This window comes from Astatotilapia calliptera, chromosome 4 (assembly GCF_964374335.1).
Source record: "Astatotilapia calliptera chromosome 4, fAstCal68.1, whole genome shotgun sequence".
Classification (NCBI taxonomy): Eukaryota; Metazoa; Chordata; class Actinopteri; order Cichliformes; family Cichlidae; genus Astatotilapia; species Astatotilapia calliptera.
In genome coordinates, this window is record NC_137425.1 from 27,472,693 (window position 1) to 27,489,115 (window position 16,423).

General features: G+C 40.1%; 2 protein-coding genes across 3 annotated transcripts in view; both read right to left on the bottom strand.

The window, feature by feature from the left end:
* Window positions 1-1,819: 1,819 nt before the first annotated feature.
* Window positions 1,820-9,703, bottom strand: LOC113021251 (cysteine protease atg4da-like). 2 transcript variants are annotated; one of them, XM_026165807.2, is made up of 11 exons: window positions 9,550-9,703; window positions 7,567-7,817; window positions 7,378-7,461; window positions 7,090-7,260; window positions 5,405-5,693; window positions 5,255-5,322; window positions 4,907-5,034; window positions 4,645-4,723; window positions 4,478-4,551; window positions 2,671-2,790; window positions 1,820-2,469 (listed from the first exon to the last, which is right to left on the bottom strand). In XM_026165807.2, exons 2-11 carry the CDS (start codon window positions 7,757-7,759, stop codon window positions 2,299-2,301), a joined length of 1,377 nt encoding a protein of 458 aa, XP_026021592.1. In that variant the 5' UTR covers window positions 7,760-7,817; window positions 9,550-9,703; the 3' UTR covers window positions 1,820-2,298. The 2 variants fall into 2 exon arrangements, with proteins under 2 accessions (XP_026021592.1, XP_026021591.1); XM_026165806.2 differs by having other exon boundaries at window positions 7,090-7,263.
* Window positions 9,704-9,818: 115 nt separating this feature from the next.
* LOC113021230 (microtubule-associated serine/threonine-protein kinase 1-like) overlaps window positions 9,819-16,423 on the bottom strand; it is a 57,413-nt gene continuing 50,808 nt past the window's right edge. Inside the window, exons 23-27 of the mRNA XM_026165764.2 lie at window positions 16,120-16,349; window positions 15,787-15,909; window positions 15,553-15,686; window positions 15,276-15,463; window positions 9,819-14,384 (exon numbers count right to left, since the gene is read on the bottom strand). Of these exons, the coding sequence (XP_026021549.1) occupies window positions 12,784-14,384; window positions 15,276-15,463; window positions 15,553-15,686; window positions 15,787-15,909; window positions 16,120-16,349 (2,276 nt within the window). The 3' untranslated portion in view covers window positions 9,819-12,783. The remainder of the gene's footprint in view (window positions 14,385-15,275; window positions 15,464-15,552; window positions 15,687-15,786; window positions 15,910-16,119; window positions 16,350-16,423) is intronic.

Here is a 16,423-nt window from a genome sequence, read left to right on the forward strand (position 1 = left end):
TTGAGAAACCACAATTAAATAAAATGTGGCACGAAAACGGTGTCGAGTGCACTTTTCTTTCATGTCATTATTGCTTTGTTTGTATTTAATTATAATATATCTTTCTAACCTTGTGGCCAATGCTTGTTGTTGATCAGCATTTAAGACACATTATTAATGATCGGTTTGCCGTTTACGCTACGAAAGGAAATACTTAAAAAAGATACATGTAAAGACACACTGTAACCCTACTATAATATGAAACAAAGAAAACAAAGGCATGTGAACCTCTAAAATGCTGTAAAGACAATTGTATTGGGTCAAACTATATATTAAGATGAATAAAATAGTTGTACTCTAAATAATTTGAATATACCATACATTATTTAGATAAAGCACGACCATGCTCTTCTGCTTTATGTAGGGACCATCTACTTTTAATTTACCTTAATATTATTTGTTGTCATTATTCTAAATCATACTTATGAGCTTAAAAATATTTCAACTGCTCATCAATCTTTTTAGCATAATCAAGAAGAATATTTACTGTCACATGGTGGAACCTAGCTGACATGTGACTGAGGAACTTAAGGAACATGAGGTCATGACTGTGTCCTTAAGCTGGATTGGACACAATCCCATGCTAAGGTGCTCGGTATGGTAGTAAAAGGGAAACACCCAAAGTAAGAGTCAGGTTGGACTTCTGAGGGATGAGTCTCACTGGTTGGCCAAAAAGACTAGAGCTAACCACGTGGTAGGTTTTACAGGGATCTTGAGGTTACCGCTCTGTTTTAACTCCCCCACTTTGGTGTAGTTTCACTCTTTGCAGCTGTACAAACTATACCCAAATATAACTTGTCTTTTTGTCAAACATCCATGCAGTCACTGTAAAGTAAGAGAAGACTGCATCAGAATCCATAAATATCCATTATTTCAACTATAACATAATCAATACAAAAGTGTTTTATTTTATTTTAAGCCTCATGCACTCATTGGGGTGCAGTTGAAGCTGAACCAAGAAATGGCCTACGTTCACATCAACACATGCTCCTTTTTACTGAAGGACAGAATCAATGTGTTGGCTAGGTTTTTCTCCAAGTTCTTGGAGAAGGCAGCACAGGTATGCTCTGCTCTCCTGAGACCTTCCAGGACAGACTGAAATGGAAATTTGTGGCTAGTAAAGGTGCCACCTGAGGGAACTGGAGGCCCCCTCCGGAAGACTGATGACCTGGGTTATCACATACAGGGGAAGCAAACTGAAAAACAGCAAGGATTCTGAGCAACCATTACTACCTGAACTTTAGTACCGTTTGTATTGTATTACATGCAAGGGACTGAGTCAACATTGTCACGATGGCTGCTTAGAAAAGATGAGGGGGACAAAAACACATTAATCAGATACATCCTGACATGCAGACATTTTTTCCTCCTTTTGACCAAAACACTCTCTTCCCCCTGACCAAACATGGTTGTTTCAGATGGCTGCCCCAAGATGATCCTGGTTCTGTGGGAAGCTTCTTCCTGTTAAAGGGGAGTTTTACCTCCGTACCATCACTAACCAGTTGCTTATCAAGGATGGTCATATCATTGTAGGTCTCTCTTATTGTGGGGTAATATATTACATTTTAAAGCTCCATGAGTTGACCATCGTTGTGAACTGAACTATATAATCATCACTGAGACTGAAAACAATTATTCTTTCATGGCAATCTTTTTTTTTTTTTTGTTCTCGCTCCTCTTCTCAATCAAGCCTGATGTTTTCATAAGGTCAGTACCAACAGGAAATGCAGTAGTTAAAGTAAGAGTGCACTACAGTGAATACTTATTTCTTTTTCATAAATTAATTTTGTCATTCCTAATCTGTTTATTTAGACAGCAAAAAACCAGCCAACCTGTAACATTTTCAGTAAATCGTCATTTTCCAGTGAGAGTAACTTTTTAAAACCCATTCAAGAAAAAATTAATCTATTCACTTGTGCGAAATCAATCACAGTCGACTTGAAGTGTAGCACACAGGGCCATGACCTCATGGATATTTGGCCAATCTCAAGTCAATTAGAATGACGAGAGTTGATGAAATTATTAAAGCATTTACCTCTAAAACATAAAAAAAAATAAATACAAACTGCAATAAAATATAAAATTCTCAGTACTGATGCATAAACACTTCCCATGAAACTACTTAGGAGTCCATCTACCTCACTGTGTGTGAATGATGAGGACAATGTTCTTATGCTCAGTAATTTCCAAAAGGTGCAAAATGCTATGTTGAAAATTCAGTGAAGGACCTCCATCAGGGCAGAGATGATCTTTTTATGTTTACAATAGAACAAACTCATCCATGCTGTTGTTTGTATCGACTCTTCCCAGTTGGGTCTTCCTCTGTAGGAAGGTGACGCTGTGCGTGGGCGTGTTTGCTCTCGCTTCCTCCCGTGTTTTTCCTTCTTCAAATATAAACATGGGATATGTCTCTGCAGATGCTGACACAGCCTGTGGGAGACAGAAGGTGAACTAGAACTAATAACAATAAGCAGTCAGTGGAGAGTAGAATAATTCCTTCAAATTAACTTGATCATTTTTTTGTTTTGTAAAAAAAAAGGACAAAACAAATATAGATCAGGTCTAACACAAATTATATTTCATGTAATAAAAGGCTCCTGGAACAGAAGCCCAAATGATCCATGCACATACCTCATTAACACTTGCGCACAACGACTCAAACTCCATTTGTCCTTTTGCATAAAATCCGATGGTGCAGCTGGGGTCCATGCGAGAGAAAGGCATTTTCCTGGGATTCTTACAGTGAAACGACTGCAAGCAGTGGGGACAGAAATGGGATCACACAAAAAATCTCATTAGGCTCAGAGGAGAAACCTCAAAACGTCTCACACTGACGATTCAACAAACACGTGGATATTTGTACACCATGTGGTGCTACTGCAGCTGCCAGGTTTTAACAGAAGTCATTACTTCATAGACAAAATGGGCATCCAGTCCATATACCGAGAGTGCATGAAAACATGCTAGCAAGGATGTAAGTAGAGACGTTAACTAAAAGGAGAAGAGAAACGGTTAAGCGCCAACCCAGCATGGCCCAAGATATGGAAGAAAGTTAAAAGAATTCAACTGATTCTGATTGTGTCAGAATCGAGGCCACTGACTGAAAGATATCCGACTCTAACAAGTTAATAATAAACTTTTTGTCAACAAAGTACAACCCGGGTAAACTGAAAAGCAAATATGATCTATATAGCGAGTGTGATGCAAAAAAAATATAATAAAATTACATTTTTTTAATTTTTAAAAAGGGTATAGATATATCAGTCTTATCCAGTGTTATGAAGACAGAAATTGTGGAACATGTTTTCTTCTTTCAATGTAAAACATGAATATGAATTTTGGAATGATTTTTAAAACTGGCTTCACTCGGAATAATACGTTTGCTCACTATGAGTATGTGAGTGAAAACTGGGGTAACTGGACTGGTAATTAATCTGATTTATGCAAGCACAATATTTTTTGCATAAATCAAAACACGCAAAGTTCAAGTGGACGGAAGAAAGTTCTCAAAATATTTTCTAGATTTCTTTGAAGGACTCACATGTGCTTCTGTTTTATTATCATTTATTTAGTCGTCCATTTCTTGTCTCAACACCAGGGTATGGCTCTTCTTCTCTTCAAGAGCCCTGAAGTGTTTGTATATTGCATTAATTAAAAGAAAAAGAATATTTAACATCACTGCGTCGTTATAACCCCAAGGTGGCATGCCTTTCAGTCTGCGAACACCGACTTGAACCCAACCTCATCCCTGTTGTCCATCTTCGTGCTTTTATTTTTACTCAGTTTTAGTCCTTGCTCACTAAAAGCTCAGCATCTAAGTGCTAGTTTTAAATTCGCCCTTGTCACAATGGGTCGCTACAGCAAGTAGCGCCACATGTTGGGTTTTTACCTGACAAATCCCTGAAGGTATTTGTGTCTCTGACTGGAATTAAAAGTGCAATATTTTGCTTGCCAGGTAAACATATGAACAACTATACTATGGAAAAACCTCTAAAAAGTCATAATTGAATGGTTTTTATTCAAAGACATATACATTTTAAAAATATTTCATACAGTGTTCCGGGTTAAAATTAATTCAAATGACCTATAAGGAAAACGCAGTGATACTGATGAAGGAGTAATTTGAGGGTTCATCTTACACCTGGTGTTCTGCAAAGTTGCTGAGCCAGTTCTACTTGTTACCCTTTTAAAAACCAGCCTAGATTTTGAAAAGTTCCACAGGCAAACAATACATAGCAAAGTAATCTGAAACACAACTTTTATTTATTTTTCAACAGAAATGTTTCGAATCCATTTGACTTTGGCACAAGCAGAGGCCTGAGTCAGTGGAAAAGAGGTACTGTGGAGCTGTGGTGGCATGTCTCACCTTACTTAAAAGTGATCACAAGAGGAAACAAAACAGAAAGCCAGAAAGAAGAAGAGAAATGGTTGCTCATACCTCCAAGGGAAAGTTATTTGTTACATCCACTGTGGGCTGACAGTAGTGAGGGTCCAAGTACAGCAGATGGTCATCTTATGTACAAACGTGCCAGAGGAAGAAAGAAAATGTAAGGACGGACATGAAATGGCTCAACACAATCATAACACACAATTTACTCGGCTTACCCTGGAAGCCAACAAAGAACAAAGAGTGCTTTGGTTTGCCGCCAATGATCCCGATGCAGCACTCCAACATCAAGAGTTTCTGTTGAAAGACAAAAGGAACGGCTGAATTTTTCCCATTCAGAGATCCAGTTTTCCTTAAACAAAAAAAAACAAAAACAAACCCCCCCTCCCTGAAAATATTCACAAACAAAAGCCTTAGAGACATATCTCTAAGTTCAGTAAGGCACCCAGATTACATTACGTAAAAATACTGGTTCTGTACTTTGACACTGGTGATGTAGGACGGATTGAGATCTTGCCCGCCAAGACGCACAGGAACCAGGATGAGGACAGATTTCCAGTGCTGAGGGAGAGGCCGTTCGCACAACTTCCTCACATCCTGCAGGTAGACTGAACAAAGAAGGAAAGAGACATCTAAAGTCCATTTGACTCATTGAATCTTTTCAACACCAATTTAAGCTCTTAAAAAACAAACAACAAAAACCCACATTTTCTTTAAAAAAAAGAAAAGAAAAAAGAATCAACTTTTTTTAAAAGAGTTTATCCACAATCTCCTCTTCTTAAAAAATAAAATATGTTGTGTTGCAAACACTATAAAGATAACACTCACTGGTGCAATCTTGTGCTACATACACAACTAGATTGGGAAGGTCCACTACTGCAGCTTCCACAGCTTTCCTGAAACAGAATGACCTTCACTGTTAGAGACGATAAACTTTTTAGTTCGGCTGCTCTCTTGCATCATCAATTTAAGTCTCACCGGAGGATATGTGCCGCAATGGACGGACCATACCAGTCCCCAGCCTTCTTCCCTGAGCTTTTGCCCAGTTCTACAAGCCGATGTATGCCAAAGGGAGCTGTGGGGTTGTCTGCAAACCAGCGTAAAATCCTTCTGTGTGTACTCTCCACGGGTCTATCCAGGATGGACCCCCAGCTCAAATGTCGACTTCTCTTGCTTTCCCTTTCACTCGAACTAAATCCATCGTTCACAGAGTGCATCAGGTCCATGTCATCTTTGACAACACGTTGGTTCCCAGACCAGGTGCAACCTTAAAAAAAGACAGTCGTTATTGAAGAGTTTGTATATTTGTTTCACTGAGAAGTAAAATGCAGTTTTCCACTGTTCTCATCTGTGGCAAAATGATTTTTTTTCAGATGAGTTTTTTCTTAAGATATTTGTTTTGCCATACTGTAAAATGTTATTGAGCTATATACCATTCTACCTACTGTATGTTCATTATTTGTTGTGTTTAATTTGATGCGATTTAAAATTCTGTAACAACTTCTAAAGATGGGGCAAATGAAAAATAGCTCGTTGTGTACACAGACAACTTTGTTTAATTTCCTATAGCTCACTATAGTAGAACAGAGTTAAACTGTGAAATAAGCGTATAGCATTTATTTCAGAGGAATTGCCGTCACTTTTATGCACCGTTTCCCATTTGCAGGTGCTCAAATGTAACTGGACAATTAAATCTAAGGCTGCGTCATGGTGCTTTACCAGTTTAGTAGATTAATGTCAGCAGGTGATTCCCATCATGGCATGAAAGCTGCTAAAACTGTGAACCCCAACATACTAAACAGTCAAAGGAGATTCCAGTGCAAGTTAAGCAAACAGTCCATCCAAAAACAAATGAACCAGAAAGACCGCACAAATAGTATGAATCAAATCAACATTTACATCGTGACGAAATACATAAGTACAACTTTCCTAGCATTAAAAAAGAAGCAAAAATGATGGAGCATCATTTCAGGACAAAGCAAAACTTCTTTAGGCCACACAGCCAAGTAAAGAACTTTCTGCAGGAGGCAGCATGAATGAACTGATTCTTCATGTTTTGGAGAAATGAGACTAAAATTAGACTCGTAATCCGAATCACACAACATCCTTTTGTAAACCACAGAGCAGTCAGCATGATGTTTTGCATGCTTGGCTTCCACTGATGCTGGATCACTAGTGTTTATGGGTGATCACGGAAGACAGATGCATCTGGATGAAATCTGAAGTGCATAGAGCTAAACTTTCTTCCGAGATTCAGCCAACTGCAGCAAAGCTGACTGGACAGTGTTTCTAAATAGCACAGATGGACAATGACCTAAAACACACTGTTAAAAATACTTTAGAAACGTTTAAAGGCAAAGACATAAAATACTCAACAATGGCTGAGTCGATCATCTGAGCAACTCAAAACAATCGAGCTGAATTTTACCTGCCAAAGACAGAAGTGAAGGCACAAAGACCCCAGATTGAGGAACAACTGAAAACAGCAATAAAAGGCCTAAAAAGGAGGAACCCACTGTTTAGTGTACCTGACTTTAGATTTCAGAGAAATATTGACTGCAAGTAAAGCCAGTCTGTTTGAATGAAAATGAAAATAATCTCTGGATGTCTTTTCACTTGTTGATCAGACTATGTGATACTGTAGCAGGACAGTGTGTAATCACCTGGTGACATCAGATGCAGTAGCAGGCCCTGTGCCAGCAGCATCTGGCTGGAGCGTAGAACACAACCCCAACCGCTGTCGGTGGTCAGAGAGGAGCCGGGGAGCGGACGGAAACCTCGTCTGTATGTAAACCACAGGAGCGATGCAAAGCACCAACGGAAATGCTGTTGATCTACTGCAACAATTACAGAGGCGCAATTACAATTTTCTCCTTTGCTTTTACAGTCACATGACAGATCGTTTCAGGGTTTACGCGGGACAAATGCTCTACTCCTACAAAATGCCTCACCTTCATCTTTGAGCTCATAGGATTTCCCCAGCATGAACACAGGAGAGCGCTTGCTAAATTTAGATTTTTGCTTCAAGGTCCAGCCTGAAAGGGAAAAACGGTAACTGTTTACTTTCAAAAAATAAAGAGGACAAGCAGGTCTGCTCACCACATCACTTATTTTCAGTCTCTGACAGAAAAAGAACTGACCATATTTGACGCTGTTCCATGCTGAGACCAACTTGTCTTTGAATCTGCCTTTGTCCTCTGCCTCCTGGTCATCCCTGCTGTCTTCTAGGCCCTGGGAAACAGCTGATTCAGTAGAGAAAAAGACCCAATCATCCATGAGGTCATCAGCAGTAGACTGACCCACAAACTGAGCAGAGGAGGTGCTAGGCTTCATAACATGTAGAGATGACCACGATGGAGCAAGAAGAATTGCTCATTATCATCACAGCAGCCTACACACAAAGAAAAAAAAAAATAATAGCCCAGTTACATACATATGACGCAATCAGCCATGGATGATGCACCCATGTGCAATAATTATAGGATGCATTCTTGCGACACACAAACTCTACTAGCAGATCTCAGAAGCTAATGTTACACTCAGCAAAGCCATTAATGATCCATGTCAGTAAGGAAAAAGAAAGCACGAAGCACGTGACGGCACCCTGTGACTCAAGGAATTTCAGATATGCCTATTTAACTGCAGCAGGAGACTTGCTGGTTTCTTATTTTAACTAACATTTGGCCACTAACTCTGAAATTTTAGAAAACGGATTTTTGGCAAAGTGCTGCATTTACATGTTCATGCAATTTGTGCGGCTAGATGAGTAAACAGTGTAAAAGTCCCAAGACAACAGTGTAAAAATCTGCACAACAAGCAAAATGAAGTAAATTATCAGAAACAAATGTGCTTGTACTGTTCACAAATTGACACAGTGACTGATATATTTTCATGTTCTGAATCATGGGTCAGTTTTCCAGCCTAGCCTTACACTAAAAGCTTATTTTTCCCCCCTCAGTGGAGATCATCCTTGATTTTTCTTTTACTCTGGGAGTAGGCTTAATCTATGTCCGTGGAACTGGCTGTATGAGTTTGTTAATACTAATGTTAATTTGTTAATCAATGAGTTGATGAGACCAAGTTGCTGCTGTTAGCAGAACTTCATAAACAGATCAGTAGCTTAGTTTTGTGCCTCTCCAGTTCAGGCTAAGGGCCTCCTTAGATGGGGAACAAGATAAAACTTGAGATAAAAATGATGTAGGAAAGGAAACAACACAATGCTCAACTGAAAAAAGGGTAATTATTTTGACCTCTTAACCTTCTATATTTCAGTTGAATGTGTGTATTTCACAGTTAGTTTCAAACGGAACCATTTAAAAAAGGGACATCAAACATAAGGCCCAGGGGCCAGAATCAACCCACAAGAGGCTCCAGTCCAGGTAACTGGACACCTTTGAACAATGTGAAAAAGTGCATGGATTTTGGACTTTTAATTGTATTTTCATGAGTTTTACGTTTGATATTACTGACAAAAGACACCCCGCTCCCCCACAATGCCTTTCATGCTATACCAAAGTAGTTAAGCAAACAATTAAATAAGAGAAAATATACCGTTTTTCAGTATCTACTATAGATGTCTTGTTTTTTTGTGTTTTGTATTTTCTGTAAATGAACAAAACAACTGAGACATACATCCTGTTAAATTGCACCTTTTTTTTCTTAAATCATGGGCATCTCGGGGATTAAATGTCTAGTTAAATGTCTTTGCACTCAGAGAAAGGGAAGTTTCACTGGTCTGGCCCACTTAAGGTCAAAGTGAGCTGTATTTGGCCCGCATGATGTAAAAGTTTAACCATGATCTACGAGTTTTAGTTAGTAGTCTCTCTCTTCGGTCGTTCAGTTCAAACGTCTCACAATTGAAATATTTCAGAAGTCCGGTAAAGCTTGGGAAACTGGTTTAATACTGAACAGCTTATTATGATGTGCTCACGTGTTTTGTTTTTTAATTTTAAAGAAGCATTAAGTCTTTAAGTTCGAATACTTAAATTGTAACGTTACCTTCCATAGGCGAGTGGCACGGAATCAAACTAGTTTACAGTAAACTACAGCGCTGTGTGAATACACCAGTGACACCTCTGTCAAACAAAATTAAGCGAATTAACATATAAAAAAATACATTTTACCATCATTTCGGTAGTGTCATTCTACCTCCGGTGATAAGAATGAGTCCGTGAACAAATGTGAATGAAGTGTGCCGGTCTGTTTTCGTTTTGTTGGGCTCAGTTTTGCTCGGTCTTCGAACAGCAGCAGTCAAGTGAAGTTGCGCTCACTTCCTGTTTATACAGGTCACGTGTTGTCACTCCTGTGATTGGCCAACGGAGGACCAATAACAGTGAGACCCGACTCTCAGGGCGGACGTTCATGTTAGACTCAAAAAGTGAGACAAAGGAAGTATTTTTTGCATTTTATTCTGCACTATAGGCTTTTTTTTTTATTTTATTTTTTATTTTTTTTAGTTTGTTTGTTTTTGCATTGTTTTTTTACGACAGTGGCTATTAGGTATGTAACAATGTAATGGACAACAATAGTCTGAGAAAGCAAAGTTCTCGTAAACACGCCTAACACTTGGACAAAAATAGATGTGACAGCAACATCACAGCTTCCGACTTAACAGAAAGACTAGTCAAAACTGCACAGGATGGGCTAGCCACATAGATTTGGTAAATTTCTCATTCTAAGCGTAATCAGCGTCAGAACATGAACTAATATTAGTAGTAAATCAGAATTTGAAATAAATACAAAGTTACTAAATACAACAAATAGAAAAAAATATAAGAAAAAATAAAAAGTTTGACACAACATAAAGTGCATTTTTTTCCTCACATCACACATAAACCACCACTGTTTAATGTCTAAACATCTAAACGTCATATAAATCTGATTCAAAGATGTTCATCATTAATCAATCAGAACTATAATGTGTGGGTTAGAAAGATCCACAGGCAGAAGATAGACTGCTCATTAAATGTTCACTAGTTTTTTTGTGTACCTCAGGTCCTCTGGTGTCAAGTTAGTTCATCCACAAGGTGGCAGTCTAAACCAGGTCTTGGACCTGGAGTCCAGAATCTATCAAGATCACTTGAACACACAACAATAAACATCACCTTAACACTAAAATCCTCTTGACAGATCTACTCCTGTGTACAACCTACTACGGTTTCACTGACGAGGATGCTCAGTTTTATGGAACTGGGCACTTTTGGATTGCATATTGTTACACATTTAAGTACAAAAACCAACAAAAACATCACATTATCCCTAAATGAAAACACTGGCACTTTCCTTCACACCTATTACACTATAAACTGTACTTCTGCATAAATAACAAAGAGCGAGTGAAACCGCAAAATCTCCTCTAAGTTGTACTTTCATTACGCTTCTGTCTCCACTTTATCTCCATACCACACTCTGAGCACACTTATATATTCACTTAATAGGTTAAAATATGTAATTGCACATTTCACTATGACTAGCAGAGACAGCTATTTAAACCAAATGCTTGACTTATTGCAACCCTTTCCCCTTATTTTTTCTCATCTAGAGCACAATGTAAATGTAATATTGAGGACACACACAGAGAAAAACTCACATCATTAACACATTGCATAGCGTCCCAGTGCAAGATCACCTCACCAGTGTCTCAAAATCCAGCCCTTAAACACATCTGGAACAAACAAGCTGATCCCCATTCCAGTATCTTGGTCCAGAGTTCAGGATTGTTTGACCCCCCAGTGCACGACATATGAAAAACCTTTCTGTGTCTGATCCCTTTTAGTAACTAAAGACTAAAGAAAATACAGTTCGTGTCATACTGAACTAAATGATATAGCCGATGTAATGTAATGCCCATTTAAATGAGGCATGTGTGCCAAAATTATGTTCACATGCTCACTGCTTATGTCTGCTTAACATGTCAAGTTATGTTTGAAACAGTCCAGGGCAGAAATACAAAACGTAGAAACCAGCATACAGTTAGCTCCATAAGCTTTTGGGACATTTTCAAACACAAGTGAAGTGAATGATTGCAGATTTCTTTTCTAGGAACCCTTTTGTGAAGGTTGTCAAAGCCTACAAATATGAAATACAGAAGGATCAGAATAATCAATAAAGAAAAATAAGGAGAAAAAGAGAAACAGCTTCTGATCTGAAGCACACCGCATCATCCGTCAAACATGGTGGAGGCAGTGTTATGGCATGGACATGTTTAGCTGTCAGTGGAACTGAGGCACTAGTGTTTATTGATGATGTGACCGTTGAAAGAAGCAGCAGGATGCATTTAGTGAAGTGTACAGGAACATGCTTTCTGCTCGGTTTCAGACAAACACTGCAAAACTGATCAGACAGCTCTTCACGGTGCAGCTGGATAATGACCTAAAGCAAACTGCAAAATAAACCCAAGAGTTTCTAAAAGCAAAGAAATAGGAGATGTTTAAAAACTGTTTAAATATTAAAAGAAAAGCATAAATGAAAGGCAAAATTAATTTAAAATAAATAAATAAATAACATGAAATGTAAACCCAAGTGTAAAAAATAAATTGATCAAAATTCACAAATAGAAACAAACAGCAACCGAGTAAACAAGCAGTAAGAAATTTTTCACAGGAGACTTGACAAAAACTATGTAACGCCTCAAATTTGACTAAAAGCAAACACAATTTGTTGGGTCTCTAAAAGTTATTTAAAATTATCAGCTGTTTGGAAGGACCTTACACAGATTGTTCCAGAGCCTGAGATCCATAACAGAAAGTAATCTTCAACATATTGTGGAGCTGACTCACAATAAAAATGCTATTACATAAGAGCATTTAAAAAATCAATTCTGTCTTTCACAGTTTTTTCTTTCTGCTACGAGTTAAGTCTTTGAAACGACATAAAAAATATTTAGTCACATGTCAAATCGACACACACGGCAAACACGTGAACATAATTTTGGCACTACTGGACCCCCATACAAGGATAACAGACTCCGACCTGTCTGCGCATGTGGCTGTGTTCAGTTGAAAAGTTGTTCACAGTGTTCTCTACCTTAAGGTCTGCTGTATAATTTTAATTTTTTTAAATATTCTTTCATTTCCCATGTACAGTGTTAGACATGCATTCAGACATATGCATTTGTTTGTACTATATACAACATAATGTGATGAACATACAGTACATACACAGGTCTACATTAGGACACCATGTGCACATGTTTTCCAGCAGGAGTCAGCTGATGCAACTTTGTTCTGTCATCTTTTTTGGTCTTTTTTTCAGCATGTCTCTCCATTTACATTTCGTGTAAATTCATGATATGTTAGCTTGATGCTACAGTTAAAAAGGCATTGCATGGGACAATCACACTCCCTCTGAAGCTCTTATCACGAGTGATGCTTAGAGCTGCGAATGTTTCCTTTATCAGATTGGATAGTGCTGGCTGCTGTCTGAGCCCCCCGGCGGAGACTGCCAGACGAAGCTTCTCCTTTTCCTGCAGCGCTTCCCCGCTTCTCCTCGCCAGACTTGGATATGTCTTTTACCTTGCCTCCCTCTTGTGATCCCCCCTTCATAGGCCCGAGGACTGTTTTGGCCACGCTTGTGAGCTGGGTAACGAAGCTGGCTTTATCCCCTGGAGACATGGGCCGTGACTTGCTCGAGGCGGGTGAGGCTGCATTCGAGGGAGGCGACATGGGGTTCTCCTCCAGGACCTCCAGGTGTTGCCTCTCCTCCTTGACTCCTCTGTTTGTTGGCTTCTCCTCTTTGCATCTGGCTGCAGCGTGGGCTTGACCCTGGTTTGGAATTACAGGTGTAGGTCCTTTGAGCTTGGTGGTATCACTAGCTTTATAGCTTGCTCCTTTCTCTATCGTGTCTGTACCTTTACGCTGCTTGAGCTGCTCTGTAGGTGCTTTCTGAAAGGTCCCTTTGTGTGCAGCTAAAGGGCCTTTTGCCTTCTCCTCAGTCTTCTCCTGAGCTTTTGTTGCAGGTCCACTATCTGTTTGTGCACTTTGCTGCTTGGAGTCTTGCTTTAGCAGGCCCTTTGATGTGCCTGAAGGAGACATTTTTTCGCTGGGTTTACTCTTAAAAGTTGCTGCCTCAGAACCGGAAAGGCTTGAACTTGGAGCTTTGATGCCAGAACCAGGCTTAACCTCTGAAGATGAAGCACTGGACTTGATTTCAACTGCAGCTCCACATCCATGACTCTTTGCAACCTCAGCAGGAAGTAACGTTTTACATGTGTCAACGACGCTCATCTTAGACTCTGCTTTAGAAGCTGCACTCTCAGTTTGTGACCCAGCAAGCTCAGACTCTGTGGTTTGGACTTCTTTCTCTCTTGCTGTTAAGAGTGTGTCACGGCTGAGTGGCGATTCCTGCCTTCCCAGACGTCTCACAGGCTTTAGGCCTCCAACCTCCCCTCCCATAGGAGGAGAGGGGGAGGATGATGATGAAGGAGATGGGGGAGCGGGTCCGTTCTCTCCTTCCATCTCTAGCAGACTTTGTAGACTGTGCTCACAGTGGAAGGACTCTCTCCTGTAGTCCCCGTGTGTCACCTCCAGGCTATGCTTGCGTAATGACACCCCCCCTGTCAGAGGAGAGGGCGATGATGATGATGAAGAAGGCAAAATCTGTGCTCCTAGCTTCTCTGCAGACTGCACCCGCTGCAGCAAAGGGGACCTGGGTGGCTCCGCACTCTTGGGACGTGGGCGGGCAACAGGAGGTGAGGAGTGCAGCTTGGCAGGAAACATCTGCGTGGTATTGGAGCTCCCTACCGTGTGCCCAGTGAGAGGTGGAGGAGAGGAGGTGGTCGGGGACGGGGTGTGAGCCAGGGGAGACAATGGGATGTTGCCAGCAGATTTGCAGCGAGCCGAGCGGTACTGCCGGTGAAGTTTGGGAGACAGCCCATGTAGGGAGCTGGGTCTCATGTGGTGAGTGGTTGCAGGTGAGTTAGGGGTGCTGGAGGCCGGGGAGCTGCTCTGGGATGATGTACCTGAGGAAAAAGAAGAATATTGGAATATTTTTTTCCCAACACAATAAAATGAATATGTGTGTGTTTCTACTCATGTGTCTTGAGTTGTAGGCTAAATTATATAAAGTATAAGTGTGATGAAACACATGAAACATACTTGCAATGTTAAACGCAGCTCTTTCACCTTATTTTTTTCTCAAAACAAAGTTTCTTTTGAACATTATATATGCTTCTCTTAGGCAATATTACTAGAAAACACTCCATACATTTTAATTTCTATACCCAGTTTTATCTATTCATTAAGCCAGATGATATAAATCGTTTAGTTAAAGTACAGGCATGTCTTAAAGACCTGCACAACCTCTAATTTCCTGCTTCTAAATTCAAATAAAATGACATTATTGTACTCAGCCCTAATCTTAGAAACATTATGTCTTACCAGATGCTTTTATGGCATTACCCTGCCCTCCAGTAACACTGTGATTATATATCACAGTGAATATTGGAGTCATTTTTGACCAGATATGTCCTTCAGTGCGTATTTTAAGCCTTTAGTCATTTGTGCGGTATTTCTAAAATTAGAAACATCCTGTTTCAGAATGATGCTTAAAGGCTAGTTAATGAATTCATTACTTCTAACTTGACTACTGTAATTCATTATTATTAGGAAACTGCTTTAGTGAACTAGCACAAAAAATGAATTAAACTAAATATAGTGTTAGTAACAAAAAACACTCAAAGTATTTCCTTCCCCAATAACTAATAGAGAAATGATTAATGTTTAGTCTTCCCCACTGGACTCCACAGGCAAGACATTACACGCATCTTCCTCCATCGCATTACTCCCCAATTGTTTTTTGCTTTTAAACGAGATTATAACAGGCACACGTGCTGGTCGCCTTAAATACTAACCCAGGTGCGGGGATTCAAGAGCGCCACGATAACTCTGAGTGGGCGAGCGGGCAGAGAGGCTGTGGGTGGGGGAGCCCGGGAGACTGTCTCCAGACGACAGGGAGCGATTTAAAGACGAGAGGCTCCGGCTGGTGTGGAGCAGGTTGGACTGCTTGGTAATTTTCCTGAACAGGGAGCTGCGCTTCTTACTGAAAGATGAACAAAAAGCCGAATGACTAGAGTGAAATCATCTAAATGACAGAGGGATACGTTTTCTTGGAATGCTGCAGTGACGCACTCTTGTCCGTCCTTGGCTCCGGTCCTCTTGATGCGTCGTGCCATCTTGCATTTATAGCTGGACTTGCGGGCAGGACCCACTTTGATGGAGGTGTTTTCAAAAGGAGTTGTTGTAATAGTCACCTTGTTCCCACTCTGCAGTTGATGCACAATTATATGATTTATATTAGTACATAAATATATAGATAGATGTTTTTTAAATTGTTTTTATTTTAGATGGATAGATCTCTCCTACCTTCAGGATCAGCTCCACTACCTCTGTATGGACCAAACCGTGGACTGACTCTCCATTTACATGAGTGATGAGGTCACCAGCACTAAGTCCAGCCTCCTGAGCCGGACCTCCATCTTCCACATGCTGTGATTGGAACAAAAAAACATCACAGATTTGACTACTAAGTATATTAGCCCAGTTACCTTCAGATACTGTATGGTACTCTGCATGGGCTGTTCTGCAGAATCACATTAAAGGCGCTATGCGAATAAATAGTAATAATCACATTTGTTTCTGCATTGCTTTAAAGGGAGAAATCAAGATTTCTGCATCCTGTTTGCTTTGCTCTCTCACCCAGACCATGTGATGCACGCTGTAAACATCGCTGTCTCCCATGTAGACTCTGATAGCTCGGAGGGTGAAGCCGTACTTCTTCCCAGAGCGGTGGATGGTAATGGGAGAATGCAGGATGTTGACCATCGGGGAGTAGCCTCGGCTGGGGGATGAGTCACGAGAGGAAGGGTTGGACGAGAGGGAGCGGGGCGACATGGGGCTCGCCAGAGGGGATGCACCGTGTTGTTCCACTGAGGAGAGAAAGCACAAAAGATTCATTTCTAAACACTATTTTTTAAAATGTCTTTGTTAATGCAGTAAAAGA

Excerpts from the sequence above, each read along its gene's own strand:
- LOC113021251 (XM_026165806.2), bottom strand. The coding sequence starts at position 7,759 with ATGAAGCCTAGCACCTCCTCTGCTCAGTTTGTGGGTCAGTCTACTGCT. Across the intron at positions 7,264-7,377 it reads CTATGAGCTCAAAGATGAAG|TAGATCAACAGCATTTCCGT; the intron begins GTGAGGCATTTT and ends TAATTGTTGCAG. Across the intron at positions 5,035-5,254 it reads TGTAGCACAAGATTGCACCA|TCTACCTGCAGGATGTGAGG; the intron begins GTGAGTGTTATC and ends TTCTTTGTTCAG.